The sequence below is a fragment of the Pristiophorus japonicus genome, chromosome 1 (assembly GCF_044704955.1).
Source record: "Pristiophorus japonicus isolate sPriJap1 chromosome 1, sPriJap1.hap1, whole genome shotgun sequence".
Taxonomy (NCBI): Eukaryota; Metazoa; Chordata; class Chondrichthyes; family Pristiophoridae; genus Pristiophorus; species Pristiophorus japonicus.
In genome coordinates this window covers 268,987,219-269,012,358 of record NC_091977.1, presented here as the reverse complement: position 1 = coordinate 269,012,358, position 25,140 = coordinate 268,987,219, and the positions used below count along the sequence as shown (strand labels likewise).

General features: G+C 46.1%; 1 protein-coding gene across 1 annotated transcript; it reads right to left on the bottom strand.

The window, feature by feature from the left end:
* Positions 1–370: 370 nt before the first annotated feature.
* Positions 371–6,295, bottom strand: mlana (melan-A). The gene is made up of 5 exons (XM_070871644.1): positions 6,206–6,295; positions 5,791–5,888; positions 2,401–2,497; positions 2,069–2,185; positions 371–552 (listed from the first exon to the last, which is right to left on the bottom strand). Exons 2-5 carry the CDS (start codon positions 5,862–5,864, stop codon positions 484–486), a joined length of 357 nt encoding a protein of 118 aa, XP_070727745.1. The 5' UTR covers positions 5,865–5,888; positions 6,206–6,295; the 3' UTR covers positions 371–483.
* Between the last annotated feature and the right edge of the window lie 18,845 nt (positions 6,296–25,140).

Below are 25,140 nucleotides of genomic sequence, written 5' to 3'. Positions count from 1 at the left end.
CCATCTTTTTAATTGGAGCAGCAGGAAAAGTAATACAAAAATTTCTTTATTGCTGATCTGTTACCCAAAATCAAATCCCGGTTGTGTAAACACAACATTGTGCTTACTTTCTACCTTGTTAAACAAAGCCATGGTTGTCTACACTGGTTGTAATTCACAATGTTGTATGACTACCATGTATAATATGTCACCGGTCCTGTGCAGTTTAATTCGGTTATTTACTAATAATCAAACATTTCCACAAATATCAGCCTTATCCTTTTTTTCTGGTGAAATATTTTGAAGAGCCTTCACTGCAAAATGTAATCCTAGATTTAGTGCACACATCATTGTTACTTATATTGGTTTATTTCAGCACACACAAACATAACATCAGTATGTGAGGAACTAATATATATAGAATACAAAGATTACATTTTTTTATAACCAAGTCTGAGATGAGAAAGATTCATCAGAAGTGCTGGATTAATGTGCATTGACAATTTAAGGAGAATATGCTGGTGGCAATTGTTCTGAAGCAATTTTCTCATATGTGGGAGGAGCATTTGGAAACTGTTAAGAGAAAAAAAATGTTAGTTTTCTTTAGGCTAATATGCATGGTTAATCTAAAAGGTGCAGAAATTCAGGAATGGTTTAATATTGTAAACCATACATAACATATTTATTACCATTTTTTCCCCTAATTTTGATTTTCACAGTTATGCAGTCGCATAGTAATACCAAGCAAGTTGATCATTACATAGAAACATAGAAAATAGGTGCAGGAGTAGGCCATTTGGCTCTTATAGCCCGCACCACCATTCAATAAGATCATGGCTGATCATTCACCTCAGTACCCCTTTCCTGCTTTCTCGCCATACCCCTTGATCCCTTTAGCCGTAAGGGCCATATCTAACTCCCTCTTGAATATATCCAATGAACTGGCATCAACAACAACTCTGCGGTAGGCAATTTCAGAGACTAACAACTGAGTGAAGAAGTTTCTCCTCATCTCGGTCCTAAATGACTTACATCTTATCCTTAGAATGTGACCCCTGGTTCTGGACTTTCCCAACATCGGGAACATTCTTCCTGCATCTAACCTGTCCAGTCCTGTCAGAATCTTATGTTTCTATGAGATCCCCTCTCATTCATCTAAACTCCATGACTACAGGCCCAGTCGATCCAGTCTCTCCTCATCTGTCAGTCCTGCCATCCCGGGAATCAATCTGGTGAACCTTTGCTGCACTCCCTCAATAGCAAGAATGTCCTTCCTCAGATTCGGAGACCAAAACTGAATACAATATTCCAGGTGTGGCCTCACCAAGGCCCTGTACAACTGCAGTAAGACCTCCCTGATCCTATACTCAAATTGCCAGTTATTAAAAACTACATGAACATTTACAAAGAGTTAGCCTGTAGTTATACTACTTATGGAAAATGGCTTTGGCTGTGCATTAACATGAAATGAGCAATCTAATTAATGGGTCCTGTTATGACTCCGCAGCATGCTATAAAAAAAAAACTGTATGATATGAGATTTTGCAGGAGGCAACTTCACAATGGACGGAATATAAATCCAGTGTGGTGTCGGTTTTGAAAGTGTCAGAGCTGGACTATTGGATTTCCTGGGCTCTTTATAAGTTTAGTCTTCAATGTTTTGAGAAAGTACTCTGCCAACAAATAGTTTTGGGCAGAATGCAAATCACAGAGAGGTGCAGCTCACAGTATAACTCTGGTCTTGCCAGCTTTGCATTATACTCTGCTGCGACTGAGACCAGTCAGTGCTATGACATTGTGTATCAAAAATCATTAACATTTCTGCCTATTTTTGACTTTAAAGAGCCCACTTGGTAAGAGCGGATATTTCTTTTGATCTTGTTGTCGAGAGTGCTTAGAAGACACTCTACAGATTGCTCTATTGCACCTTAACACCAGTGGATACAATTCCATCTTCTCGTTTGGGCACACTGATTCATCGGCAATCTTCCAAGAAATTCCAAATTATAAGCCACTTAGTGCACATTTCTAAGTCTGAGAAATATAAACGCATCCATTAGATAAGTTTGGAAAAAAGGTACAATCTTACCAGATTTGAGTTAGTGTAATCATTCAGAGACACTTTGGTCTCCAAAGGTGTTCCTTCTTCGCCATGATGACGTGATGGCATCAGAGAGCCAATGGCAGCAATAGGTGAGTGTCGGCTCTGAAATTAGAAGTGTATCACTGAGCACACCTAAAGTATTAAAATGCCAATCCATGCAACTTCACTCAAATGGACGATGTGATGACTAGCACCAACTCGGGTGTGGTTTTTAAACTTGCCCCATTTAATGGGGTATTTATTGCGAATAAAAATAGTATTTTTTTGATAAAACTGGTTAGTTACCTTGACTGCAAAGTCGTGTTTTTTTTAATTACCTGGAGTATCAAGTATCCATTATGTTTTTTGTAGTACCAGCATCCTATTATCAATAAAACCACAAGGATTATAACCAGAAGAGCAATGCCAATAACCCTGAAAAAGAAATTAAAGGTAAGTGGCAAATATATATCTCTTTTAAAGTTTATCTACCTTCTGTATGATACAAAATGCAAATTGCTCATTTATTGCATTCCAAAAAGTGGATCCCTCATCAATAATTATTAGGAAGAGCTTTTCTGTCTTGATCAGTTTTGACCACTTCCAGGCTCCTTGACAGAGGAACAGTCAGTCCCTCGAGCTGAATTAAATCATGGCTCCATCTTGCCTCCATCCATTCACCTTGGTTCTGTAACCCTTGATGCCCTTGCCTCACAAAAATTTCAATCTCAGTTTTGAAATGTTCAATTGACCCCCAACCTCTAGCTTTTTGGGAGAGAAAGTTCCAGATTTCCGCTACCCTTTTTGTGAAGAAGACCTTTCTGACATCACCCCTGAATGGTCCTGCCCCCTTGTTCTGGACTCTCCCTATCAAATACTTTAATCCTCTTGAACACTTCATTTAGCTCACCCCTTAATCTTCAATATTCAAGTGAATACAAGTCTAGTCTATGCAAACTGTCCTCATAATTTAACCCTTTTAGCCCCGGTAACATTCTGGTGAATTTGCGCTGCACCCCTCCAAGGCCAAAATATCAAAACATGACCCAAGACTTTCATTGACAGAATTCTCTCATGCTGGCCATGAATTCACTAACACAAAACAATGGGCTGTATATTCAGCTTTGATGATTTCAGGGTGGTAATGGTGGTGGGGCGGTAAAGTTTGCGCCTGGGAACAGTTTACACCTCAGCCATCAAAATTTGGCAGCTGGACCCTGAGTCTGGAGTGTAGCTCTAAGGGAGGCATTGTCCACTCTCTTAAGGCGTTAGCATAGGAATGTCCCGAGCACTGCATTGAGGGAGCACTGCACTGTCGGAGGTGCCGTCTTTCGGATGAGACGTTAAACCGAGGCCCCGTCTGCTCTCAAGCGGATGTAAAAGATCCCATGGCACTATTTCGAAGAGGAGCAGGGGAGTTATCCCCGATGTCCTGGCCAATATTTATCTCATTCAACATCATTAAAAAAAACAGATTATCTGGTCATTATCACATTGTTTGTGGGAGCTTGCTTGTGCGCAAATTGGCTGCCGTGTTTCCCACATTACAACAATGACTGCACTCCAAAAGTACTTAATTGGCAGTAAAGCACTTTGAGACATCTGGTGGTCGAGAAAGGCGTTATATAAATCCAAGTTTTTCTTTTTAAAGAACTGGCCTGGGAGCGCTCTGAAAGATGTCAGGTGAGAAAAAAAAGCAACAAAAACATTCCCAATACATAGCCCACGCCACCACAACATAAATCACAAAAGAAAAAACAATCACACTTGCCTTAGGATGGCATTACTTACATAAGAATATAAGAAATAGGAGCAGGAGAAGGCCATACAGCCCCTCGAGCCTGCTCTGCCATTTAATAAGATCATGGCTGATCTGATCATGGACTCGGCTCCACTTCCCTGCCCGCTCCCCATAACCCCTTATCCTCTTATCGTTTAAGAAACTATCTATTTCTGTCTTAAATTTATTCAATGTCCCAGCTTCCACAGCTCTCTGAGGCAGTGAATTTCACAGATTTACAACCCTCTGAGAGACAAAATTTCTCCTCATCTCAGTTTTAAATGGGTGACCCCTTATTCTAAGATCATGCCCTCTAGTTCTAGTCTCCCCCATCAGTGGAAACATCCTCTCTGCAGCCACCTTGTCAAGCCCCCTCATAATCTTATACGTTTCGATAAGATCACCTCTCATTCCTCTGAATTCCAATGAGTAGAGGCCCAACCTACTCAACTTTTCCTCATAAGTCAACCCCATCATCTCCGGAACTAACCTTGTGAATGTTCTCTGAAATGCCTGCAACGCAAGTATATCCTTTTGTAAATATGGAAACCAAAACTGCACGCAGTATTCCAGGTGTGGACTCGCCAATACCTTGTATAGCTGTAGCAAGAATTCCCTGCTTTTTTATACTCCATCCCCTTTACAATAAAGGTCAAGATTCCATGACGGTAGCTACTTTCCAATTCATACTTCAGCCTCCACACCGGAAACTCAAATCTTTCATCTTTGGTTCTCACACTTTTTTCATAGAATTACAAAATGGCCCAAAACTTGAGGACATTTGCTGTGCATGTGCATTGCACGCCAAGAACCAGCATTTGCAAGGCCTCTTGTGTGCTCACATCGTACACACCCGGAGAGGCCACAATTTACGCCCCAGTAGTTACAGCACAGAAACGGGTCATTCGGCCCAACAAATCAATGCCGGTGTTTATGCTCCACGTGACCCTAATCCCAGCTTACTTCATCTCACCCGATCAACATATCCTTCTATTCCTTTCTCCCTCATACATATCTCTCTCCCCCTTAAATATACCCTTTTAATAGAGTCTCTGTCAATTCTAAATACAAGTTTTCTTTATCAGTAAGTTATAGAGCTACAGGTTGAAACCTCCCTTGTCCGGAACCACCCCTTGTCCAGAACCATTCCCGGACACTGGGTGGCGCACGCACAGAACTCCGACATGAACAAATTGAAACCCTTCCTCGCTGCTGACTCCCGCAATTGCTGGCCTGACCCCGGATCCGCCCCCCCCCCCCATGATCTCTCTGCCGCACATCCAGCCCCAAGCCAACCAGCCCCGATATCCCTTTCCTGCACTATCCAATTTAACGTGACCTCATCTCGTCCAGAAAAATTCCTTATCCGGAACAGGCCAGGTTCCGAGGGTTCCGGATAAGGGAGATTCAACCTGTACAACAAATTATTGCTTATAATTCAATAGAAACACATTTAAATTTACTCAGCACGATCAGCTCAAGATCTCACATTTACCATTTCAGTTCTGCACGGATGGCTGCAAGAAGGTACTTTATAACAGGAGCACTCTGCTTGCAACCTCCTTTCCATAAATCCAGCAAAGATGTTTAATTCCATCCAGCAATAGCAGAAACTAGATGCATTTTTAATCAGGTCGGAGCTTTAAACAATAATCGGCCAACAAATAAATAAATTGATATTAACATGCTACAGTAAACCTGCTTTTCACAGCAGAGAGCTTTTACAGCTCATTCATACTGCGACATACCAATAAGCATAATCAGATTTTAATTGAGGCAACAAACGAATGTAATGCGTAACCCAATTTAGCGGAGGTTAAAGACTGTCAGCAGTTGATGCCAATGGTTGTGGCCATTAGTATGAAGTTAGCTCACAATTAACGCTACAGTGAAGGAGAGGAGGTGGTCAATATGCCTGCATTTCCAACAAAGTGATGGTCAAACTTACTCTTCCGATTTGAGGTAAGGTCCACCTCTCCTAGGCCCAAAAACCCCTTGCAGAATGTTGCCGTCTTTTGGCATTTCTGAGCTTTAGTGTCAGTTAGTCTAAGAAATAAGAAAATACAAGCATGAGCACATAGATTTCTAAACATATATTTCATCTAAAACATTGAATTAGTTTGGAAATCAAATCATTCCACCATTTAATTCACAATTGAACACACTACCACAGTACACAGTAAAAATGTAGTTTTAATCATGTGAAATATTAAATTTGGATAACAACTGCAATCACATCATTAAATGCTGAACAAATCTCGTACATTTAAGTTATTCGATTGAATTAAAACTAAATTAAATTAAAAACTAAAGTCAAACACAAACTAATTCGATTGCACCGGTAATGAGCACCAGCAACTTACCCGTGCTGGAAACTGGTGCTGAGGTTTGACAAACTGCCGATTCCAGGACTGAGTATTAATGGTATTAGACATACCATTCCTTGTTTTTTCTCCCCCTCCTCCTCCACGCGGAGTCCTCATGACCATCATGGGACCAAGCCCTGACCACCAGACATTTCTTGGCATGAATAAGCAGCAAACCAGTATGCAAAAAATTTAAGAAAAATCATCAGCAGCTTCTTGCAATTCAATCTGCTGCCTGTTTTAATAACAGCAGATAGGCATAAGTCTAAAATTCAGTTCTGAGTCCAAACAGTATCTCCTTGTTGCTTTTTCCAGCATGTGACTTTCTTCATTGCTACTTGCCTGCTCTAAAGAGGCACAAGGTTCCATTTCAGAGTTATTGAAACAGATTCACATCCTTCATGCATAAATTATCGATCACAATTCCTGATGATGGGCTTCACCCCACCCCGTCCCTGTTATTGGTAGATCTTCCATGGCATTGCTGACAGGTATTCTGGGGGTGGAGCCTGCTTACTGATGGATACTGGGCACCACTCTCTGGACCCTCACTGTTGACCCTCACTGACTGGCTCCTTCCAGCCCTATTCTGTAAATGTAGACCTCCTGTGCCATTAGATGGTCAATGAGTCAGCATGGATTTGTGAAGGGTCGGCCACATCTGACTAATCTAATAACTTTTTAGAGGAGGTCACTAAGATGGACAAGGGTGTGTCTATGGAAAGTTACCTATGTAGACTTCCATCGGGTTAAATTATGAGGAGAGGTTGCATACACCAGGCGTGTATTCCCTCGAATATAGCATATTAAACTGATTATAATTGAGGCGTTTAAGATGATCAAAGAGTTGGTAAGGTAGAGTATTAAGGAATGTGGAACTATGGCAGGTAAAGGGAGTTAACATACAGGTCAGCCATGGTCTAGCAAAACAAGTCATTGTAACCTAAATGATGCCTAAAGGTTTTTTTACCAAATATGGTTTCAAGGTGAGGCCCCTTTAACTGGACGGGTATTATTGTGACATCACAGGGCAAGCCTGAGCCTCATGTTGTGCATCACAATGAGAGCAGACATCACGTTGGGTTTATAAATAGGATCAATTTGAGGCAGAGGCTTGACAACCAGTTTAAGTAAAGGAAAGGGAGCTACATGGACTGAGACTAACTGGCTGACCAGTCTAGGAGTGAATGTGGTCGGTTTGAAGATTGGAACAGCTTTGCTTTCTGAAGAAAACACAAATAATGAAAAAATCACGAACCAGCAGATTAGCCAGAAGGCCGTGAACTTTGAAAGGTTTATCTCAACCTGCTTATCTCATATCATTAGTGAAAGTTATAACGAGCAATGTGAACAGTTTATCAGGGTGGAATAGTTCATTTTGTTATTGGATGATCTTCCATGGCATTCCTTTTGGCAGTCTGGGACTTGGAGCCTGGTTACTGAACCCTGCTCTCCACTTCTCACTGACCACTCTCAGTCTTTTTAGTTTGGTGCTCACTCCCTGCTCTGTAAATATAGACAACTACTTTTCATTGGTAGATCTCCCATAGCTTTGTTCGGGATAGTCTGGAGGGTGAGCAGTAGTTATCAATGTTTTCTGGGCCCCATTCTGAAATTCCAGGCAGATATTTACCAATAATCAGCTCCCCAAAGTACTCGGCAATACTGAGAGATCAGGGTTAAGACTCAAATGTAGGGCAGGGGGGATTGAATAAATGTTTTCCATGAGGGGCATTAGAACAAGTGGCTATTGAGACAGAAACTGTGAAATCATTTAATTCGGATATTTGAAAGGCAAGATTGTAAGAGGAGATGGAGAATGGCAAGGATTCGGTGGGATCAGTTGAAAATCTTGCACTGGGCACAGCTGGGCAATCCAATGGAGTAGCAGTAGATGGGGAATGGGCTGGAACAGTCACTCAGCTGCAGTTATCATTGGTTCCAGTAGGCAGATCGAGCGGATTTTACTGTGAACATTTGAACAGATCCAGTAACATTGAAGCACAGTGGGGTCGAGTGTTTCACTTGTCACTGCCAAATTGCCTGTGACTTACCCATAGGTAGGCCGAGACCTGGAGTGTGGTTATTGATATTTACTGGGACCCCCAAGTGGACACTTAGGGCTAGAATGCTCCTCTTGGGCAATAATGCTGTAATTCTGCAAAGCAGTAATTCTGCCCTCTTGAGCATTCCTGATTATAACTGCTCAACCACTGGGGGCCGTGCTTTCAGCTGCTTGGGCCCTAAGCACTGGAACTCCCTTCCTATATCTCTGCCTCTCTACCTCTCCTCCTTTTAAGACGTTCCTTAAAACCTACCTCTTTGACCAAACTTTTGATCATCTGACGTAATTTCTTCTTGTTTGGAATGTTTTACTACGTTAAAGGTGCTACATAAATAAAAGTTGTTGTTTGGAGCTGCGTTGACCAAGCTTGGTACCTACCCGCTGTAAGGGGTGGTTTGCAGTGGGTCAGCTTTCCCTTCTGACCTTATATGAGTGGTTCCGAATCGCTCCCACACCCTTGGTTCTAGACACTGGAATTATGAAGGGACTGTGACAGACTTGGACAGACAATCAGTTTCAAGGTAGGAAGCAGGTATGACTTTATTGTGTTTAAAAAGAAGTAAAAGGCACACCTTTAAACCTTTAATAACACACTGAGGGGTATAACACATTGAATAAAATGTCAAATTACAGCCTGTGGGGAAAAGAATACAGCTCAAACTCTAAATGGGGTAAAGAGGAGAATGCAGATACATTTACACAAGTTAACCCAGCCTCCCCCTCCCAATTCCCCTAACTAACTAAGTTATAGCTCTGAGGGTTCAGGGGCTATGCTCACCAATCCCTTTCGACAGTTGCCGGTGAATCGTGGTTTCGAGGTTCACTGCACTTGGCCTTCTAGGCGAGCCGTACCCCGGACGGAGGAGAGGACTTCGGACTGCGTAGTCTTCGGTTGGGGTGCGTCCGTTGATGCGCTAAGTTGCGTTTTGGATGTATGGGGTAAGTACCCACTTTCTTTGGTTAGGAATAGTTTTAGTTAGTCCCTTTTGGTAACTTCTCCCCGTTGGGTCGTTCAGAAGTAGATTGTAGAGTGGTTGTCAATTTGGTTGCTGACAACCTTCCGTTTCGTGGGCCTCGTGCTCGGTCAGTTCCTGATCAGTTCTGGTAGTTTCCTTCACTATCCCATTTCTTCACTGTAGAGGAAGCAGGCTGCTTGTGTCTGTGTCTGTGTTCCAGTCTGTGTCCTTGTTCGAGTCTGTGCGAGTTCCAGTCTGTGTTCTGTTAGTTTCTGCTTGTAAAACTGGGGGATAGATATATCCCCCCCAAAAAAGGCTTCTTTATCTCCTATCAAATCTCTTGGGCTCTGTTTAAACTGTTCTGTCCATTGATTTTCAAATGTCTCCTTTGTCAGCAGTAACTTGATTAGGGTGTGAGAATGTGCTATCACTGGTTTTGCATTGTTTTAGGATTGTCCAGTTTCCTGACCATGATTTCCATTGTCCTTGATTGGGTAATTCGATTATCTCTTAGGGGGTGAATAGTTCCCCCCAGACAGCCTTAATACACGAATTTGCTTCAGAGGTTAGCCCCACCTCCACCTCCTGTATTTGATAACTCTTTTTCGCAGCCAAAATGTTGTAGAATCTTAAAATTGATATGCTCCTTCCCACAGATGTTTAGGGGATCTCAAGCTTCTGTAATTTAGGTCCATTTTGAATCCTCTTTCCTATGAGTCCAAACACTGGGGGGGGGGGGGTCTCCATGAATGCATCCCCTTTTATCCCCCGCAGGCTTCGTCTGCCCCTTTAAACTCATTTTAAAAGCCCAGAAAGGGATTCTTCTCCTCTGCAGGGGAAAGGTACCTGGAATCTTTGCGAGATATTGGTAAATTCTACACCGCACAGCTCGACCTGGACAGGTGTTCACTTTTTAAAGGAATTGGATAAATATTTTTACAGGTTATGTGCTTTACTGTATGAGGGGAGCTATATAATGCCTGTAGTTGTCCTTGTTGCAATCCAATGATCTTTGTGTAATTTCTTCTTCTGCCACAGGTACATGGTTGGTGTCAGGGCGAGTGAAAGTTGTGAGTAACTAAACCACAAAGACAGCTGGATCACACACAACAGAGAGCACATCCTGACCAAAATCAAATCAATCCCAGCAGCGACACTGAAATAGCCCTCATGCATTTACTCTGTGTCCCATCCATTTCTCAGTGCCAACTCTACATTTTTAAATTTATTTTTTATTTGATGGCCAATAGCAGATCCATCTACACGTGCAGCCAATGTTGGAGATGGTGTGAAACCAACTCTCTCTATTCTGGCCCATTTCTTTCCCATCCAGCCAGATCTGTCCCCTCTACCAGATCTGCCTAGACTTATTCTGACATCTATTTATGTTAATTAAAAAAAATATCCCATGCCCCTCTCCCTCCTCTCCCTTCTCCCCTGGGCTGGACCTTCACATCCAGCCCTCATGTACCCACATTGGCATCAAGCACCAACCCTGGTCCAACTCCAGGTTCAGTTCGGCACCGCTCGGGGTTAACTGTACTGGCACTGGCTAGGGCCTAGTCCAGTAGTCTCCAACCAATGTTGGCCAGTGGTCCACCTCGGGACTGAACTTGAAAGTCTCATGGCGGGATGCTCCGGTTGTTGCCTCGATGGTGGGACGAGATGGGCTATTTAAGGCCACTCGCCAACCAGTCCCTGCCATCCCTGTCCACAATCTCGGGCAAAGCCCCGGTACCAACTTGTACTGAGGCCTCCTAGGATAAAGAGGAAGAGTCCTCCTTTGGCACCAGCTGGTTCTGAGGTGTCTGTGCCTACTGGTGCCAGAATCAGGCTGGTTCCTGCAAGCGCCACCAGCTACTTTGGTGTGTCCTTCACTAGAGGCATCCATTGTCCCTCTGGGTGTCACCCACCCAGCCCCGGGACATCGGTCTCCAGTTTGCACCAGCTCATTTGGGGGCACCACCCTCAGGGGTCTCGACCCCACTCAAGGTCACCTATGCTGTGGGTGATTTCCACTTTGGTGAGGGCAGTCGTAGATCTCTGATCACTATTTATAGATCTGTGTCTCTCTTTCCCCCCCCCCCCCCCACCACTGTGGACCCACCTTCAGCCACTCCCTACAAAACCCAAGAGCGGAAGCCAAGTTGGGAGGCTGAATTGACCATGGTTTCCATGTGTTGAGGCTTTTCCATGTATTCAATACCAGGGTGACTTCAAGTCTGAAACTGAGAGTTCCAGAAGTCCCTTCAAATGGGGAGGGTTGAGTCTTTACTTGGGATCTTGCAAAGGCCTCAGGCATCGACCTTTGTCAGATTCCTCCGACCAATGCAGTTTGGGCGAACTTGATAAGCATTCTCCAGTTATGGCCAAACTAGACAGTCCATAGTACCCCTGCCACCCTGCCCTCACAACTTAAGGTTCGCTGGTACAGCTGTCGAACTTCAGTCGTAAAAGTATCAGAAGGAAGGGAACCACCCAGGAAAGTAGTCCTATTCCACCCACCAGAATCCAAATGGTGGTACATGTGGGTCCGGCGGACCTTCCTGCAGGGTTTGGCACATATCCTGTGTTGTGTATGGAGAAAGAGTCAGACGGAACACTGTGAGCTCAAAATAAAGTGTGACAATCTTTTATTGCAGGTCTCCAGAGTGCCTCTCCAACCTGTGAAGCCTTCTTAAATACCTGTTCTCCCAAGGGATTATGGGATCCCTTGGGACTCTGGGGGATGAGCCCTCTGGTGGCTGTACAGAGTAAATACAAGTCCACATATATAAAACAACATTTCCTCCCTAAAGTCAATAGTGTAACTATTTACAATGTGAGTCGATCTGGGGCCCTTCTTGCCCTGGTTGATCGTCTCGGTGTGAACGCTGGTATTGTTGAAACATTTGTTGGGCCCTCGCTGGGTTGCTGTGCAGCTGGCCTTGCTGGGCTGCCTGGTGTGTTGGGCCCTGCAGGGCCGCTGTGGATGATGGGTTCTGCTTTGTGGTCAACCGTGGTGCCGGTTGCCACTGGTGTGTATATTGGGGGATCAAAAAAGGTAGGGTCCAAGGTGGGTTGCTAAGGGTAGTCCATGAATCTGAATTTGATTTGGTCCAAGTGATTCCGGTGAATGAGTCCATTTGAAAGTTTGACCCAAAACACCCTGCTCTTTGGCCACGACAGTGCCGGGAAGCCACGTGGGACTTGTTCATAATTTAATACAAATGTAGGATCATTGACTCCAATCTTGCATGACACATTTGCGCTATCATGGTATGCACTTTGTTGAAGCCGCCTGCTCTCTACCTGTTCATGTAGATCAGGGTGAACTAACAAGAGCCTTGTCTTCAGTGCTCTTTTCATGAGCAGTTCAGCAGGTAGGATCCCAGTGAGTGTGTGGGGTCTCGTACGGTAGCTAAGCAGGACTCGGGATAATCGCTTCTGCAGTGAGTCTTCAGTTACCCTCTTCAAGCCTTGCTTGATGGTTTGCACTGCTCTCTCTGCCTGACCATTGGACGCTGGTTTAAATGGGGCAGATGTGACATGTTTAATCCCGTTACGGGTCATGAACTCTTTGAACTCATGAGTCTGTTGTCGCTCACCAGGACATCGGATAAGCCGTGTGTGGCAAATGTGGCCCACAGGCTTTCAGTGGTAGCAGCGGACGTGCTAGCCGCCATTATCTCACATTCAATCCACTTGAAGTACGCGTCGACAACCACAAGGAACATTTTACCCAAGAACGGGCCTGCATAGTTGATGTGTACCCTAGACCACGGTTTGGAGGGCCAAGACCATAAATTTTAGCGGCGCCTCCCTGGGTACATTGCTTAACTGCGAGCATGTATTACATCCGTGAACGCAGGAATCTAACTCTGCATCGATACCAGGCCACCACACGTGGGATTTGGCTATCGCTTTCATCATTACGATGCCTGGGTGGGTACTATGGAAGTCATTGATGAAGTTGTCTCTGCCCTTCTTGGGGACCACTACTCGATTGCCCCACAGAAGGCAGTCTGCCTGGATAGACATTTCATCTTTGCGGCGCTGGAACGGCTTTATCTCTTCCTGTATTTCAACTAGGACACTGGACCAGCTCCCGTGAAGCACACAGCTTTTGACTAGAGATAATAAGGGGCCCTGGCTTGTCCAGGTTTTGATCTGCCGGGCAGTGACGGGTGATTGCTCACTCTCAAATGCTTCCATAACCATGGCTAGATCTGCGGGCTGCGCCATTTCCACCCCCGTGGTGGGCAATGGCAGCCTACTGAGAACATCAGCGCAGTTTTCTGTGCCTGGCCTGTGGCGGATGGCATAGTTGTATGCAGACAATGTGAGCGCCCATCTCTGGATGCGGGCCGATGCGTTGGTATTCATCCTTTTACTCTCGGAGAACACATAAGTGGCTTATGGTCAGTTTCCAATTCGAATTTTAGCCCAAACAGGTATTGATACATTTTCTTTACCCCATAGACACATGCTAACGCTTCTTTTTCAATCATGCTGTCAGCTCTCTCGGCCTTAGACATACTCCTGGATGCATAAGCAACTGGTTGCAGTTTCCCAAACTCATTAGCTTGTTGCAATTCACACCCGACGCTATAGGACGACGCATCACATGCTAGTACCAAACATCTACATGGATCACAACACAAGCAATTTGTTTGAGCATAACAATTTTCTCGCTTTTACAAAGGCATTTTCTTGGCTTTTGCCCCAAACTCATTCGCCCTCTTTTTGTAGTAAGACATGAAGTGGTTCTAGCAGTGTGTTGAGACCCGGTAAGAAGTTACCAAAGTAGTTCAAGAGTCCCAGAAATGACCGCAACTCTGTCACGTTCTGTGGCCTCGGTGCGTTCTCGATTGCCTCCGTCTTCACGTTGGTGGGTCTGATGCCATCCGCCGCAATCCTCCTTCCCAGGAACTCCACTTCAGGCGCCAGGAAAACGCACTTTGAGCGTTTTAACCCGAGCCCCACGCGGTTGAATCGACTAAGAACCTCCTCCAGGTTCTGCAGGTGCTCGACTGTTCTGACTGTGACCAAGATGTTGTCCTGGAAGACCATGGTGTGCGGGACCGACTTCAGTAAACTTCAGCCGCCGCTGATTGGATTCCAAACGGGCATCTGTTATAAACAAAAAGATCTTTGGGTGTGTTGATGCAGGTGAGGGCCTTTGATGATTCCTCCAATTCCTGTGTCATGTAGGCTGAAGTCAGATCCAGCTTCGTGAATGTCTTTCCTCCCGCCAGCATTGCAAAGCTTTTGGTAGTGGGTATTGGTCCTGCAGGGAGAAACGATTGATTGAATCTGTGGCGATTACAAAGTAACTGACGGTGCTGTCACATTGAGGACTGGGACAATCGGACTGGCCCACTCGCTGATCGGTGAAATGATGCCCTCTCTTTGCAGCCGGTCTAGCTCGATCTCTACCCTTTCTCTCATCATGTATGGTACTGCTTCTCACCTTGTGATGGATGTGTCGCGCCCCCGGAATTAGGTGGATCTGCACTTTTGCTCCTTGGAATTTCCCGATACCTGGTTCGAACAGCGAAGGAAATTTGTTTAATACCTGGGCACACAAAGTGTCGTCAGCGGGCGATAGCGCTCGGACATCGTCCCAGTTCCAGCGTATCTTTCCCAGCCAGCTCCTGCCGAGCAGCGTGGAACCATCGCCCGGTACCACCCAGAGTGGTAGCTTGTGCACCGCTCCATCGTAGGAGACCTTTACAATAGCACTGCATATTACAGGAATCAGTTCTCTAGTGTAAGTTCTTCGTCTCGTGCGAACTGGAATTAAGACTGGCCTTGAGGCCTTGTTGCACCACAACCTTTCAAAAGTCTTTTTGCCCATGATGGACTGGCTCGCACCCGTGTCCAGCTCCATTGACTCCGGGAGTCCATTTAGCTAAACATTCAGCATTATTGGGGGACAATTCGTGATTAATGTGTGCACCCCATGTACCTCTGCCTCCTCTATCTGAGGCTCTGGTTCATAGTAAACCTCTGTGGATCTGTCCTCCTCTGCAACGTGGTGGTTTGCAGGTTTAACAGTCTTAGCAGCTCGCCTGCACACTCGTTGGAGGTGTCCCATTGTTCCACAGCCCTTGCAAACGTATCTTTTGAATTGGCATGAATGGAAACGATGATCACCCCCGCAGCGCCAACAAGGTGTTAATGGCCTTGCATTCATCACCCTTGTTGGTGGACTCTGAGACATCTGCGGACGTGTAGCTGCAAGTATGTGTGACCTGCCCTGTACGTTACGATTCGAAAACAACATCACTTTGTTCACAGTACTTGTAGCAGCACTTGTGTGCTGAGAGATTTGCTTAGTATTGTCACTGGTGGCAATGAACACCTGGGCTATCGCTATTGCCTTACTCAAGGTTGGGGTCTCTACAGTCAAAAGTTTCCGAAGTATAGTTTCGTGGCCAATGCCAAGTACGAAAAAGTCTCTGAGCATGTGCTCCAAATGTCCTTCAAATTTGCAATGCCCTGCAAGGCGTCTTAGCTCAGCGACATAACTCGCCACTTCCTGGCCTTCAGACCTTTTGTAGGTGTAGAACCGGTATCTCGCTATCAGAACGCTTTCCTTCGGGTTCAAATGCTCTGGGACCAGTGTGCACAAATCATCGTACGATTTCTCCGTGGGTTTCGCTGGAGTGAGCAGATTCTTCATGAGGCCATACATTGGTGCCCCACAGATGGTGAGGAGGATCACTCTACGTTTGGCAGTGCTCTCTTCCCCATCTAGATCGTTGGCCACGAAGTATTAGTCGAGTCGCCCCACAAGTTTCCCAATCATCTCCCTCCGAAAATTTATCCAGGATGCCCATTGTTCTCTTCATCTTTGGGTTCGCTATCTGTATCTCATCGCCAGTTGTTGAGTATGGAGAAAAAGTCAGACTGAACACTGTGAGCTCAAAGTAAAGTGTGACCTTTGTCTTTTATTGCAGGTCTCCAGAGTGCCTCTCCAACCTGTGAAGCCTTCTTAAATACCTGTGCTCCCAAGGGATTATGGGGAATGAGCCCTCTGGTGGCTGTACAGAGTAAATACAAGTCTACTTACATAATATCCTGAATACCCTGCTACCAAATCCACTCGGGCCTACTTACCAGCAGGTAAGTTGAGGGAGCAATCCCTGCCACAGAGGACCACCTTCAGAAAGCATCTACTGCTGCCACAGACTGTGTGGGTGCCCTCAATGTAGGAGCAGGATCTATCGTCTAGTGGATCTTGCATCACCACTTAGATTGGTCTTGCACTTCGGGGATCCTTTAGATACTGCAGATGCTGAGGGCTTCTTTGGTGAGGAAGTGGAAGAGCTGCTGCAGCAGAACCTTCAGGCATTCCAGATTGGCACACAAGGGTTTGGGGGGGGGGGTCACTGCTCACTGCTCACTTTGTAGCTTAGCCCACCCCATCTATAGAGTCCTTCTACTCACCACCACCAGTCCACTCACTACCAATCCACTCACCACTTACTAACCATCACCAATACACTCACCTTCACCAATTCAATCATCAACCCCAATCATTTCACCTCCACCAGCCTTTTCAAGGCTTCACCCAGAATGCATTGTCCTTTGTACCATGCAAGCCCGTCATTCCAGATTAGGACCTGAAATGCAGGTAGTTTGCAACAAGTAACTTTCGAGACCCTGCCCAGAGATCATGTTTGGATCCAGGAACCATCTACTAGTGGGCATACTGGCAGGTGACATCGTGGTCTTCTACCATCCACACTAAGAGTGAGTGATGGTCATCCAGAAGACTCAACTGTTGGGGATATTTCTCCCCAGTTGAGCCTTCTGGATACCTATCACTCCACCAGTAATCTGAATTAGAGCTGGTGGTCCTGGGAGCATTGTGTTCTCCAGGCATTGGTGCTGCAGTCATCAGTCTATTCAGGTAACACTTCAACATATGGGTGGGAACCACATTCAGGATGAAATGGTCTCCGAGCAAAGTAAGTTCATTTCAGCAGGCTCTGGGTATAATCGAACATTTTCTACTTTCACACTCTGTGTGGGGTAAATCAATGTGACAATAGTCTGGTAAGTCAATAAACAGAGTGGGACTCCTTGCTGGGTCCCTCTGTCAAAATGATGCGTTGCTTCCCATTGGTGCTTCAACGACAGGGTGATACTCTTGATGCCACATTTGGCCGGGGTGGACAATGTAAAGTCCTGTCCCCTCAGTACAGATTCACACGAGGCATGTAGTGAAGTCAAGGTCACTCTGGACCTGCACTTTTATTTCACAGCTCTGGAATGTTGCACTTGCCTGAGACCTGTCCTTATATACCTGTCTCTTGCAAGTGCACCCCTGGTGATAAGGTATGCTGGTGGTTACAGGTCATATCTTATTACAGTCATGTATAGCATGTTAGAATACAGTTATATATAATAATGTAAGATACATGACATCACCCTCCCCCAAGGTCTTATTGTCTTTATAGGTTCAGTCTCTCAGGTGGTCTACGCTCTCGCATGGAGCGTCTGAGTTGTGGTTCAGTTGTTTGTTTGGTGTCTGTTTTTCTTTGGGTGTGGTTGCAGGTATCTCGCTCGGGCTGTCTGTTTCGATTGGTGTGATCGTTGTTGATTCGCCTGGGCTGTCTGTTTGGATTGCCCTTTCCTCAGGTTGTTCCCTCTGTCTGTCCACCAAGTGTGGTGCGAGTTCCACATTGTAGTCTGCCTCTGGTTCCGCAGTGTTGGTAAATCTGCTTTTGACTTGGTCTACATGCCTCCGGCAGGTTTTGCCATTGTCCATTTGTATTACCAGTAGCCTGTTTCCTTCCTTGCCAGTTACTGTTCCTGCAAGCCATTTGGGACCCCTGCCATAGTTTAGTACAAATACTTTGTCCCTTATCTCATTCCATCTCCCCCTCGAATTTCTGTCATGGTACTCAGTCAGCTTGCGGCGCTTTGCCTCAACGATTTTGTGCATGTCTGGGAGGATTAATGAGAGCCTTGTTTTTAAAGTCCTTTTCAGTTGCGTGGGGGGGATCCCAGTCAATGAGTTCGGACGAGATCTGTATGCCAGCAGCAGTCGCGACAGGCGACCCTGCAGCGTGGGACCTTGGATTTTAAGCTTGCCTTGTTTAATGATTTGCACTGCTCTCTCCGCCTGGCCATTGGAGGCCAGCTTGAACGGTGCCGTCTTGACGTGATTTATGCCATGGCCAATTATACAGTCTTGGAATTCTGCGCAGGTGAAGCACGGACCATTGTCACTGACCAATATGTCAGGGATTCCATGCGTTGCAAGCATGGTTGCGAGGCTCTCCACAGTGGTGGAGGTTGTGCTCGAGTTTAAAATGGTGCATTCGATCCACTTTGAAAATGCATCTACAACTACGAGGAACATTTTGCCATTGAATGGGCCCGCATAGTCTATGTGCACCCACAACCACGGTTTGGTAGGCCAGGGCCAGGGGCTCAGTGGAGCCTCCCTGGGGGCGTTGCTGAGTTGGGCACAAATGGTGCACCTTCGGACACAGAGCTCCAAGTCCGCGTCAATACCAGGCCACCAGACGTGGGATCTGGCTATGGCCTTCATGAGAACGATCGCCGGGTGCTCGCGGTGGAGCTCCCGGACAAATGCCTCTCTGCCTCACAGAGGCATGACTACTCAGCTGCCCCACATCAGGCAGTCTGCTTGTAGTGATAGCTCATGCATGCGCCTGTGAAAGGGTTTTGATTCCTCGGGGCAGGCATCGCGAGCCTCTGCCCAGTCACCGGTTAGGACACATCTTTTTACTAAGGATAACGTGGGATTGCTGGCCGTCATGGGCGAACCTGTGGACTCAAAGGCATTGATTGCCATGACTATCTCGCAGTCCTGTTCGTCAGACCCTTCCGTGGTCGCCAGGGGTAGCCTGCTGAACGCGTCGGTCTGTGCCTTATGGTATAGTCGCATGAGTGCCCACCGTTGAATTCGCGGCGAGACGTTGGCGTTTATTGCCTTGCTCTCGGATAGGAGGGACATGAGGGGCTTGTGGTCGGTTTCTAACGCGAACCTGGCCCCGAAAAGGTATTGGTGCATCTTTTTGACACCGTACACGCACGCGAGCGCCTCCTTCTCTACCATTCCGTACCCGCGCCCCGCCCGCGAAAATGACTTGGAGGCATAAGCTATGGGTTGTAATTTGCCCGCACTATTGACATGTTGCAAAACGCACCCGACCCCATACACTGACGCATCGCATGTGAGAACTAGCTTTTTACCTGGGTCAAAGAAAGTCAAAACACTGTTGGAACACAGAAGGTTGCGTGCCTTATTGAAGGCGCGTTCCTGGGCGTCCCCCCAAAACCAATCGCACCCCTTCCTGAGTAGCACGTGGAGAGGCTCCAGCAGCGTGCTTAAGTTCTGCATAAAGTTCCCAAAGTAATTGAGCAGCCCGAGAAAGGCGTGCAGTTCTGAGACATTCCGGGGCCTGGGTGCCAGGCGAATTGCTTCTGTTTTGGACTCTGTTGCGTGGATTCCATCAGCGGCAATCCTTCTGCCCAAAAATTCAACCTCGAGTCGGAGAAACAAGCACTTGGATTTCTTGACTCGTAGGCCTACCCGATCCAACCGCTTTAGTACTTCCTCCAAGTTCTGGAGATGGGAGTCGGTGTCCCTGCCCATGATAAGTATGTCGTCTTGAAATACAACCGTCCCCGGGATGGACTTGAGCAGACTCTCCATGTTGCGCTGGAATATGGCAGCTGCCAACCTGATGCCGAATGGGCATCGATTGTACATGAAAAGGCCTCGATGTGTGTTGATGGTGGTGAGTAGCTTGGATTCCTCGGTCAATTCTTGCGTCATATACGCAGATGTGAGGTCTGATTTTGAGAAAAGTTTACCTCCAACCAATGTGGCAAATAAGTCCTCCGCTCTGAGCAACGGGTACTGGTCCTGTCGGGAGACTGTTTATGATAGATTTGTAGTCCCCACAGATTTGTACGGATCCAGCAGGCTTCATGACTGGGACGATGGGACTTGCCCAGTCGCTAAATTCCACAGGTGATATAATGCCTTCCCGCAGAAGCCTGTCTAGTTCATATTCAATCTTTTCCCTCATCACATAGGGTACAGCTGTGGCCTTGTGATGGACCGATCCAGCATCCTGTGTGATGTAGATTTTGACTTTGGCCCCTTTGAAAGTGCCCACACCTGGCTGAAAGAGATGTTCAAATCGCTTTATACCTGTTGAGCAGGAGGTCCGTTCCTCTAATGACATGGCATGGACATCATCCCAGTTCCAGTTTAGTTTTGCCAGCCAGCTTCTCCCCAGCAGTGGTGGGGGGTCTCCGGGGACAATCCACAGGGGAAGTCGGTTCACTGTCCCTTTGTGTGTGACAGAGAGCATGGCGCTGCCGAGGACTGGTACGATTTCTTTGGTATTGGTCCTTAGTTTGGTGTCGAGCCTTGTGAATTTTGGTCTGTCTCTTTTATGCGGCCACAGTTGTTCAAATTGTTGAGCCCCCATGAGAGATTGACTCGCTCCCGTATCCAGCTCCATGTTGACAGATATCCCGTTTAGTAGGACCCTCATCATTGTAGGAGGCATTCTGTTGTAGGAGCAGGTGGCCATTGATCGTGTTGACCCGCTGTACATCGGTGTCCCGGGTACTGTCCCCACCATCTTCTGGTCCGCTTTCCGACCCATCCGATTCGTATACCAGCTGAGCTGCCGTTTTTTTGCACATGTGGGCCAAATGCCCTGTATATTCACAATTTCTGCAAACAGCCTGCTGAAATCGACATCCCCTTGACGAGTGCCCACCCCCACACCTCCGGCACAGACCTGTTCCATTGTTCAAACAGTTCCCAAAGAATGAGCTGCATCTGGCTGATCTCTCTTGAGCTTCTCTCAGTTTGTAGTTGATTGCTCGCATTGTGGGTTGATGACGTGTGAACAGCCATTCCTGTGGCCCTTGATGGCTTCTGGCGCCACTGCCTGCTGTCGAGAGCCTGTTCTCCCGGTTTTGTCTGTGTGTGGGGGGAGCAGCTTGTTTAGTGCTGTGAACTTCTTGTTCCGATATTTCGTTAGTTGTCGTACCTTCATTGTAAATCAACCTCGTTTCTTCTTCCCCTACCAAGAATGTCTGTGCAACCAGTGCTGCTGCCTCTAAGGTCAGGTTCTTGGTCTCGATGAGCTTTCGGAATATGCCTGCTTGGCCTATTCCTTCAATGAAAAAGTCTCTCAGCTTTTCTCTCCTCAGTTCATCGGAGAGCTCACATAAACTAGCCAACCTCCGAAGTTCCGCCACGAAGTCGGGTATGCTCTGGCCCACACAGCGTCTGTAGTTGTAGAACCTGTGTCTGGCCATGTGTAGGCTGCTCACTGGCTTCAGGTGGTCTCTTACCAGTGTGCTCAATTCTTCAAACGACTTGCTTGCTGGTTTCTCGGGTGCCAACAGATCTTTCATTAAAGCGTATGTTTTCGAGCCACAGCTGGTCAAGAGATGGGCTCTTCTCTTGTCTGCCTTATCGTCGCCTAACCAGTCTTTGGTTACAAAGCTTTGCTGGAGCCTTTCTATAAAGTCTTCCCAATTGTCTCCCGCATTGTACTTTTTATCTAATCCGTTGTTCGCCATTCTGTGGATTCTGTAATCCCGTAACTCGTCGCCATTGTAAAGTCCTGTCCCCTCAGTATAGATTCACACGAGACATGTAGTGAAGTCAAGGTCACTCTGGACCTGCACCTTTATTTCACAGCTCTGGAATGTTGCACTTGCCTGAGACCTGTCCTTGTATACCTATCTCTTGCAAGTGCACCCCTGGTGGTAAGGTATGCTGGTGGTTACAGATAATATCTTATTACAGTCATATAAAGCATGTTAGAATACAGTTATATATAATAATGTAAGATACATGACAGACAACACAACAGTCTGCTCACTCAGCCGTTCTGTAGTTCAGGACTTGGGGGTTACCAGATTGATCACTGGACAATCACTAATCTACTCAAGGACCTCAGACAATCAGGGCGGAGGCTGGACATTCTTTTGTTCTTTTGTTTCTAGATGCTGTTGCTCAGGGTTGCCTGATCTCTAGGATGCTACAGAAAATTGCTGGTGCTGGTTCTGGTTAACCCTTTAATTGCCTTACAAACTGTGCTTCTCAGGCGCCTGGGTATTGAATACTGACAGTTTGACTTCAGGAGCCCAGGAAGAGTTTAGATGACCCTACTTTTTTGGGGGGAATCTTTTGTTCTGACATCCTCCACACACTGCTGGACACTGTCCAACTGGTACTTAGGGGGAGAAGGATGGACCCTGCAAGGGAACAGCCTCCAGCTCCCAGGACAAATAGATCAAAGTGAGTGTTATTCACGGGCACCAGAGCCAGATACAAGCAGTAACCTGAGCCGCCAGGATCTGGATTTGGATCCTGCCAGCTTCTGATGGATGGCCTGGCTGTTGAGATGGAATGCCATCAGATTAGTGTGGCATTCATGGAAAATGCTCACTTTATTGTGTCTCTCCCGCTTGTTTAAGCCTCTGTTGCCAAACAAGTACCTCCATCCTCCTTGCCCTTGGTACCACTTGGTTAGTCCCCAGCAGTGTGTAAGTGGATAAACATGTGAGTGTGCCCTCCAAAGTTGACATCCAATAAAAATGTCTTAAAAAGGAGGTCATGCCTTAAGAGATTTTCCTCAGGCAAATTGTGCTGATGCTCCATCCCCACCCAAGTTCCTGATTTCCGCCCCCCCCCCCCCCCCAAGCCCAAGTTCATGCACCATCCTAACCTAAGTTTGTTGCTTTTCGAAAGCTAACACAAAAGCCCTAGTCACTGACCCAAACACATGACACGGAAATAATATAAGAAATGTAATGAAATTTATTGATGCGCTCAGCAGCAGCTCCGGGGTGGGTCTAGCAAAGCAACTCTGTCGGCAGCAGCGCAGCTCCTCACAATGCAGGCCCCAGCTCTGGTTTTGGGTTTGAGGAATCTGTACATGTGCGGGACGGAGGTGGGGCGGAGTCCAGGGTGGTCGTGCGCAGAAGGACACACAAAAAACTGTTGCAAATAATCACTCTGGCAAATTAAAGGGTGTCACAGTCAGCACTTTAAAGAAAAGTTTGGAGACAGTTTTCGTTCAAGCTGGAACGACAGAGTTTCAAGTCATCGCTGAATGCTGGGGTTGTGACTGCTGGTACAGAGCTAGAGTAGAGATAGTTGGAGACCAGGCTCCGAGAACTGGAAGTGGAAAAGCAATTGTCTGAGAATGCACGGTCTTATTTCTTATCAGGGCCAGAATGATTTCCTGGACTAGTTTTGATCACCTAAAGGGATTCGATAGCAATTTCCCAGATTTCCTTCCCAAATTGGCCTGGGTTTTTCTGTCTGTTTTTTTGCCACTCCTGGGAGATTACATGGTCATGGGTGGGGTGGGGGGGTCTATATATTTTGATGGATTGAAATATTATAAGTGTGCCATCTGCAAATAAATGTGGAATGAAAGTGAACAAATAGAAACATAGAAAATAGGTGCAGGAACAGGCCATTCGGCCCTTCGAGCCTGCACCGCCATTCAATATGATCTGAATGGTGACAGATGAGGAAAAGGGGAGATGCAACGAGAGCTGGGTGTCATGGTACATCAGTCATTGAAAGTTGGCATGCAAGTACACCAGGCGGTGAAGAAGGCAAATGGCATGTTGGCCTTCATAGTGAGAGGATTTGAGTATAGGAGCAGGGAGGCTGTGTACAGGGCCTTGGTGAGGCCTCACCTGGAATATTGTGTCCAGTTTTGGTCGTCAAATCTGAGGAAGGATATTCTTGCTATTGAGGGAGTGCAGCGAAGGTTCACCAGGCTGATTCCCGGGATGGCAGGACTGACATATGACGAAAGACTGGATCGACTAGGCTTATTTTCACTCGAATTTAGAAGAATAAGAGGGGATCTCATAGAAACATATAAAATTCTGATGGGATTGGACAGGTTAGATGCAGGAAGAATGTTCCCGATGTTGGGGAAGTCCAGAACCAGGGGTCACACATTCTAAGGATAAGGGGTAAGCCATTTAGGACCGAGATGAGGAGAAACTTCTTCACTCAGAGAATTGTGAACCTGTGGAATTCTCAACCACAGGAAGTTGTTGAGGCCAGTTCGTTAGATATATTCAAAAGGGAGTTAGATGTATGGAGAGAGAGCAGGAATGGGATATTAAAGTTGCATGATCATATTGAATGGTGGTGCAGGCTCGAAGGGCCGAATGGCCTACTCCTGCACCTATTTTCTGTTTCTAAAAATCAATGGGGCATTAAAGAAAATGCTGTTTTCTTTAAGCACTTTCGATTATTCATAAAAATATTGAAGACGGGGAAAAAGATGGTTGGAGGCAGGAGGTTATGTGATAAAAGCCCCAGGAATGTGTCTAACCAGAGATGGTAACCTGAGTTCTGTGCCTCACACCATTTATTTATCATAACAAAACAAAATAGGAATAGTATGCATTGATAATTATGGGTGGCACTAAAACACACGTGCTGAATGTGACCCCTGTTGAATAATCACTGACTGCTGAGGCACGAGTGGGTCTAAATAACAGTTTAACAAACAGAAGCGCTGCACATTAACAGCACAGTAATTTAACAGGATATAATGGACTTTATTTTGGAAGTACTTGGTTCCCAAATTTGCATTACCGCATGGCTTGCCAAGAAACAATTGGATCTTCTTTCAATCACGGGTGTTCGAAGTCACAACCAATCAGCAAAGTGTTAACCCTTCACTACCCAGATGTTTAAATAACTTTCATTTTCAATCAGAATTGAGAATTACTATTCAGGGAACCACCTTTCTGGTTTAGCAACAGGATTCTTGCAAGATAACATACATTTATAATGCACTCTTCATGTCGTTAATGCCCCAAGGCACTTTAGGGAGTGGAACGAGGTGCCAAATAGTAATACTAAGAAA

What these genes read in the sequence shown, in the direction of transcription:
- mlana (XM_070871644.1), bottom strand. Translation starts at nt 5,864, where the DNA reads ATGCCAAAAGACGGCAACATTCTGCAAGGGGTTTTTGGGCCTAGGAGA. An exon ending in ATGGATACTTGATACTCCAG is followed by an intron (nt 2,186 to 2,400) that starts GTAATTAAAAAA and finishes TTCTAATTTCAG; the next exon opens with AGCCGACACTCACCTATTGC. An exon ending in ATTACACTAACTCAAATCTG is followed by an intron (nt 553 to 2,068) that starts GTAAGATTGTAC and finishes TTCTCTTAACAG; the next exon opens with TTTCCAAATGCTCCTCCCAC.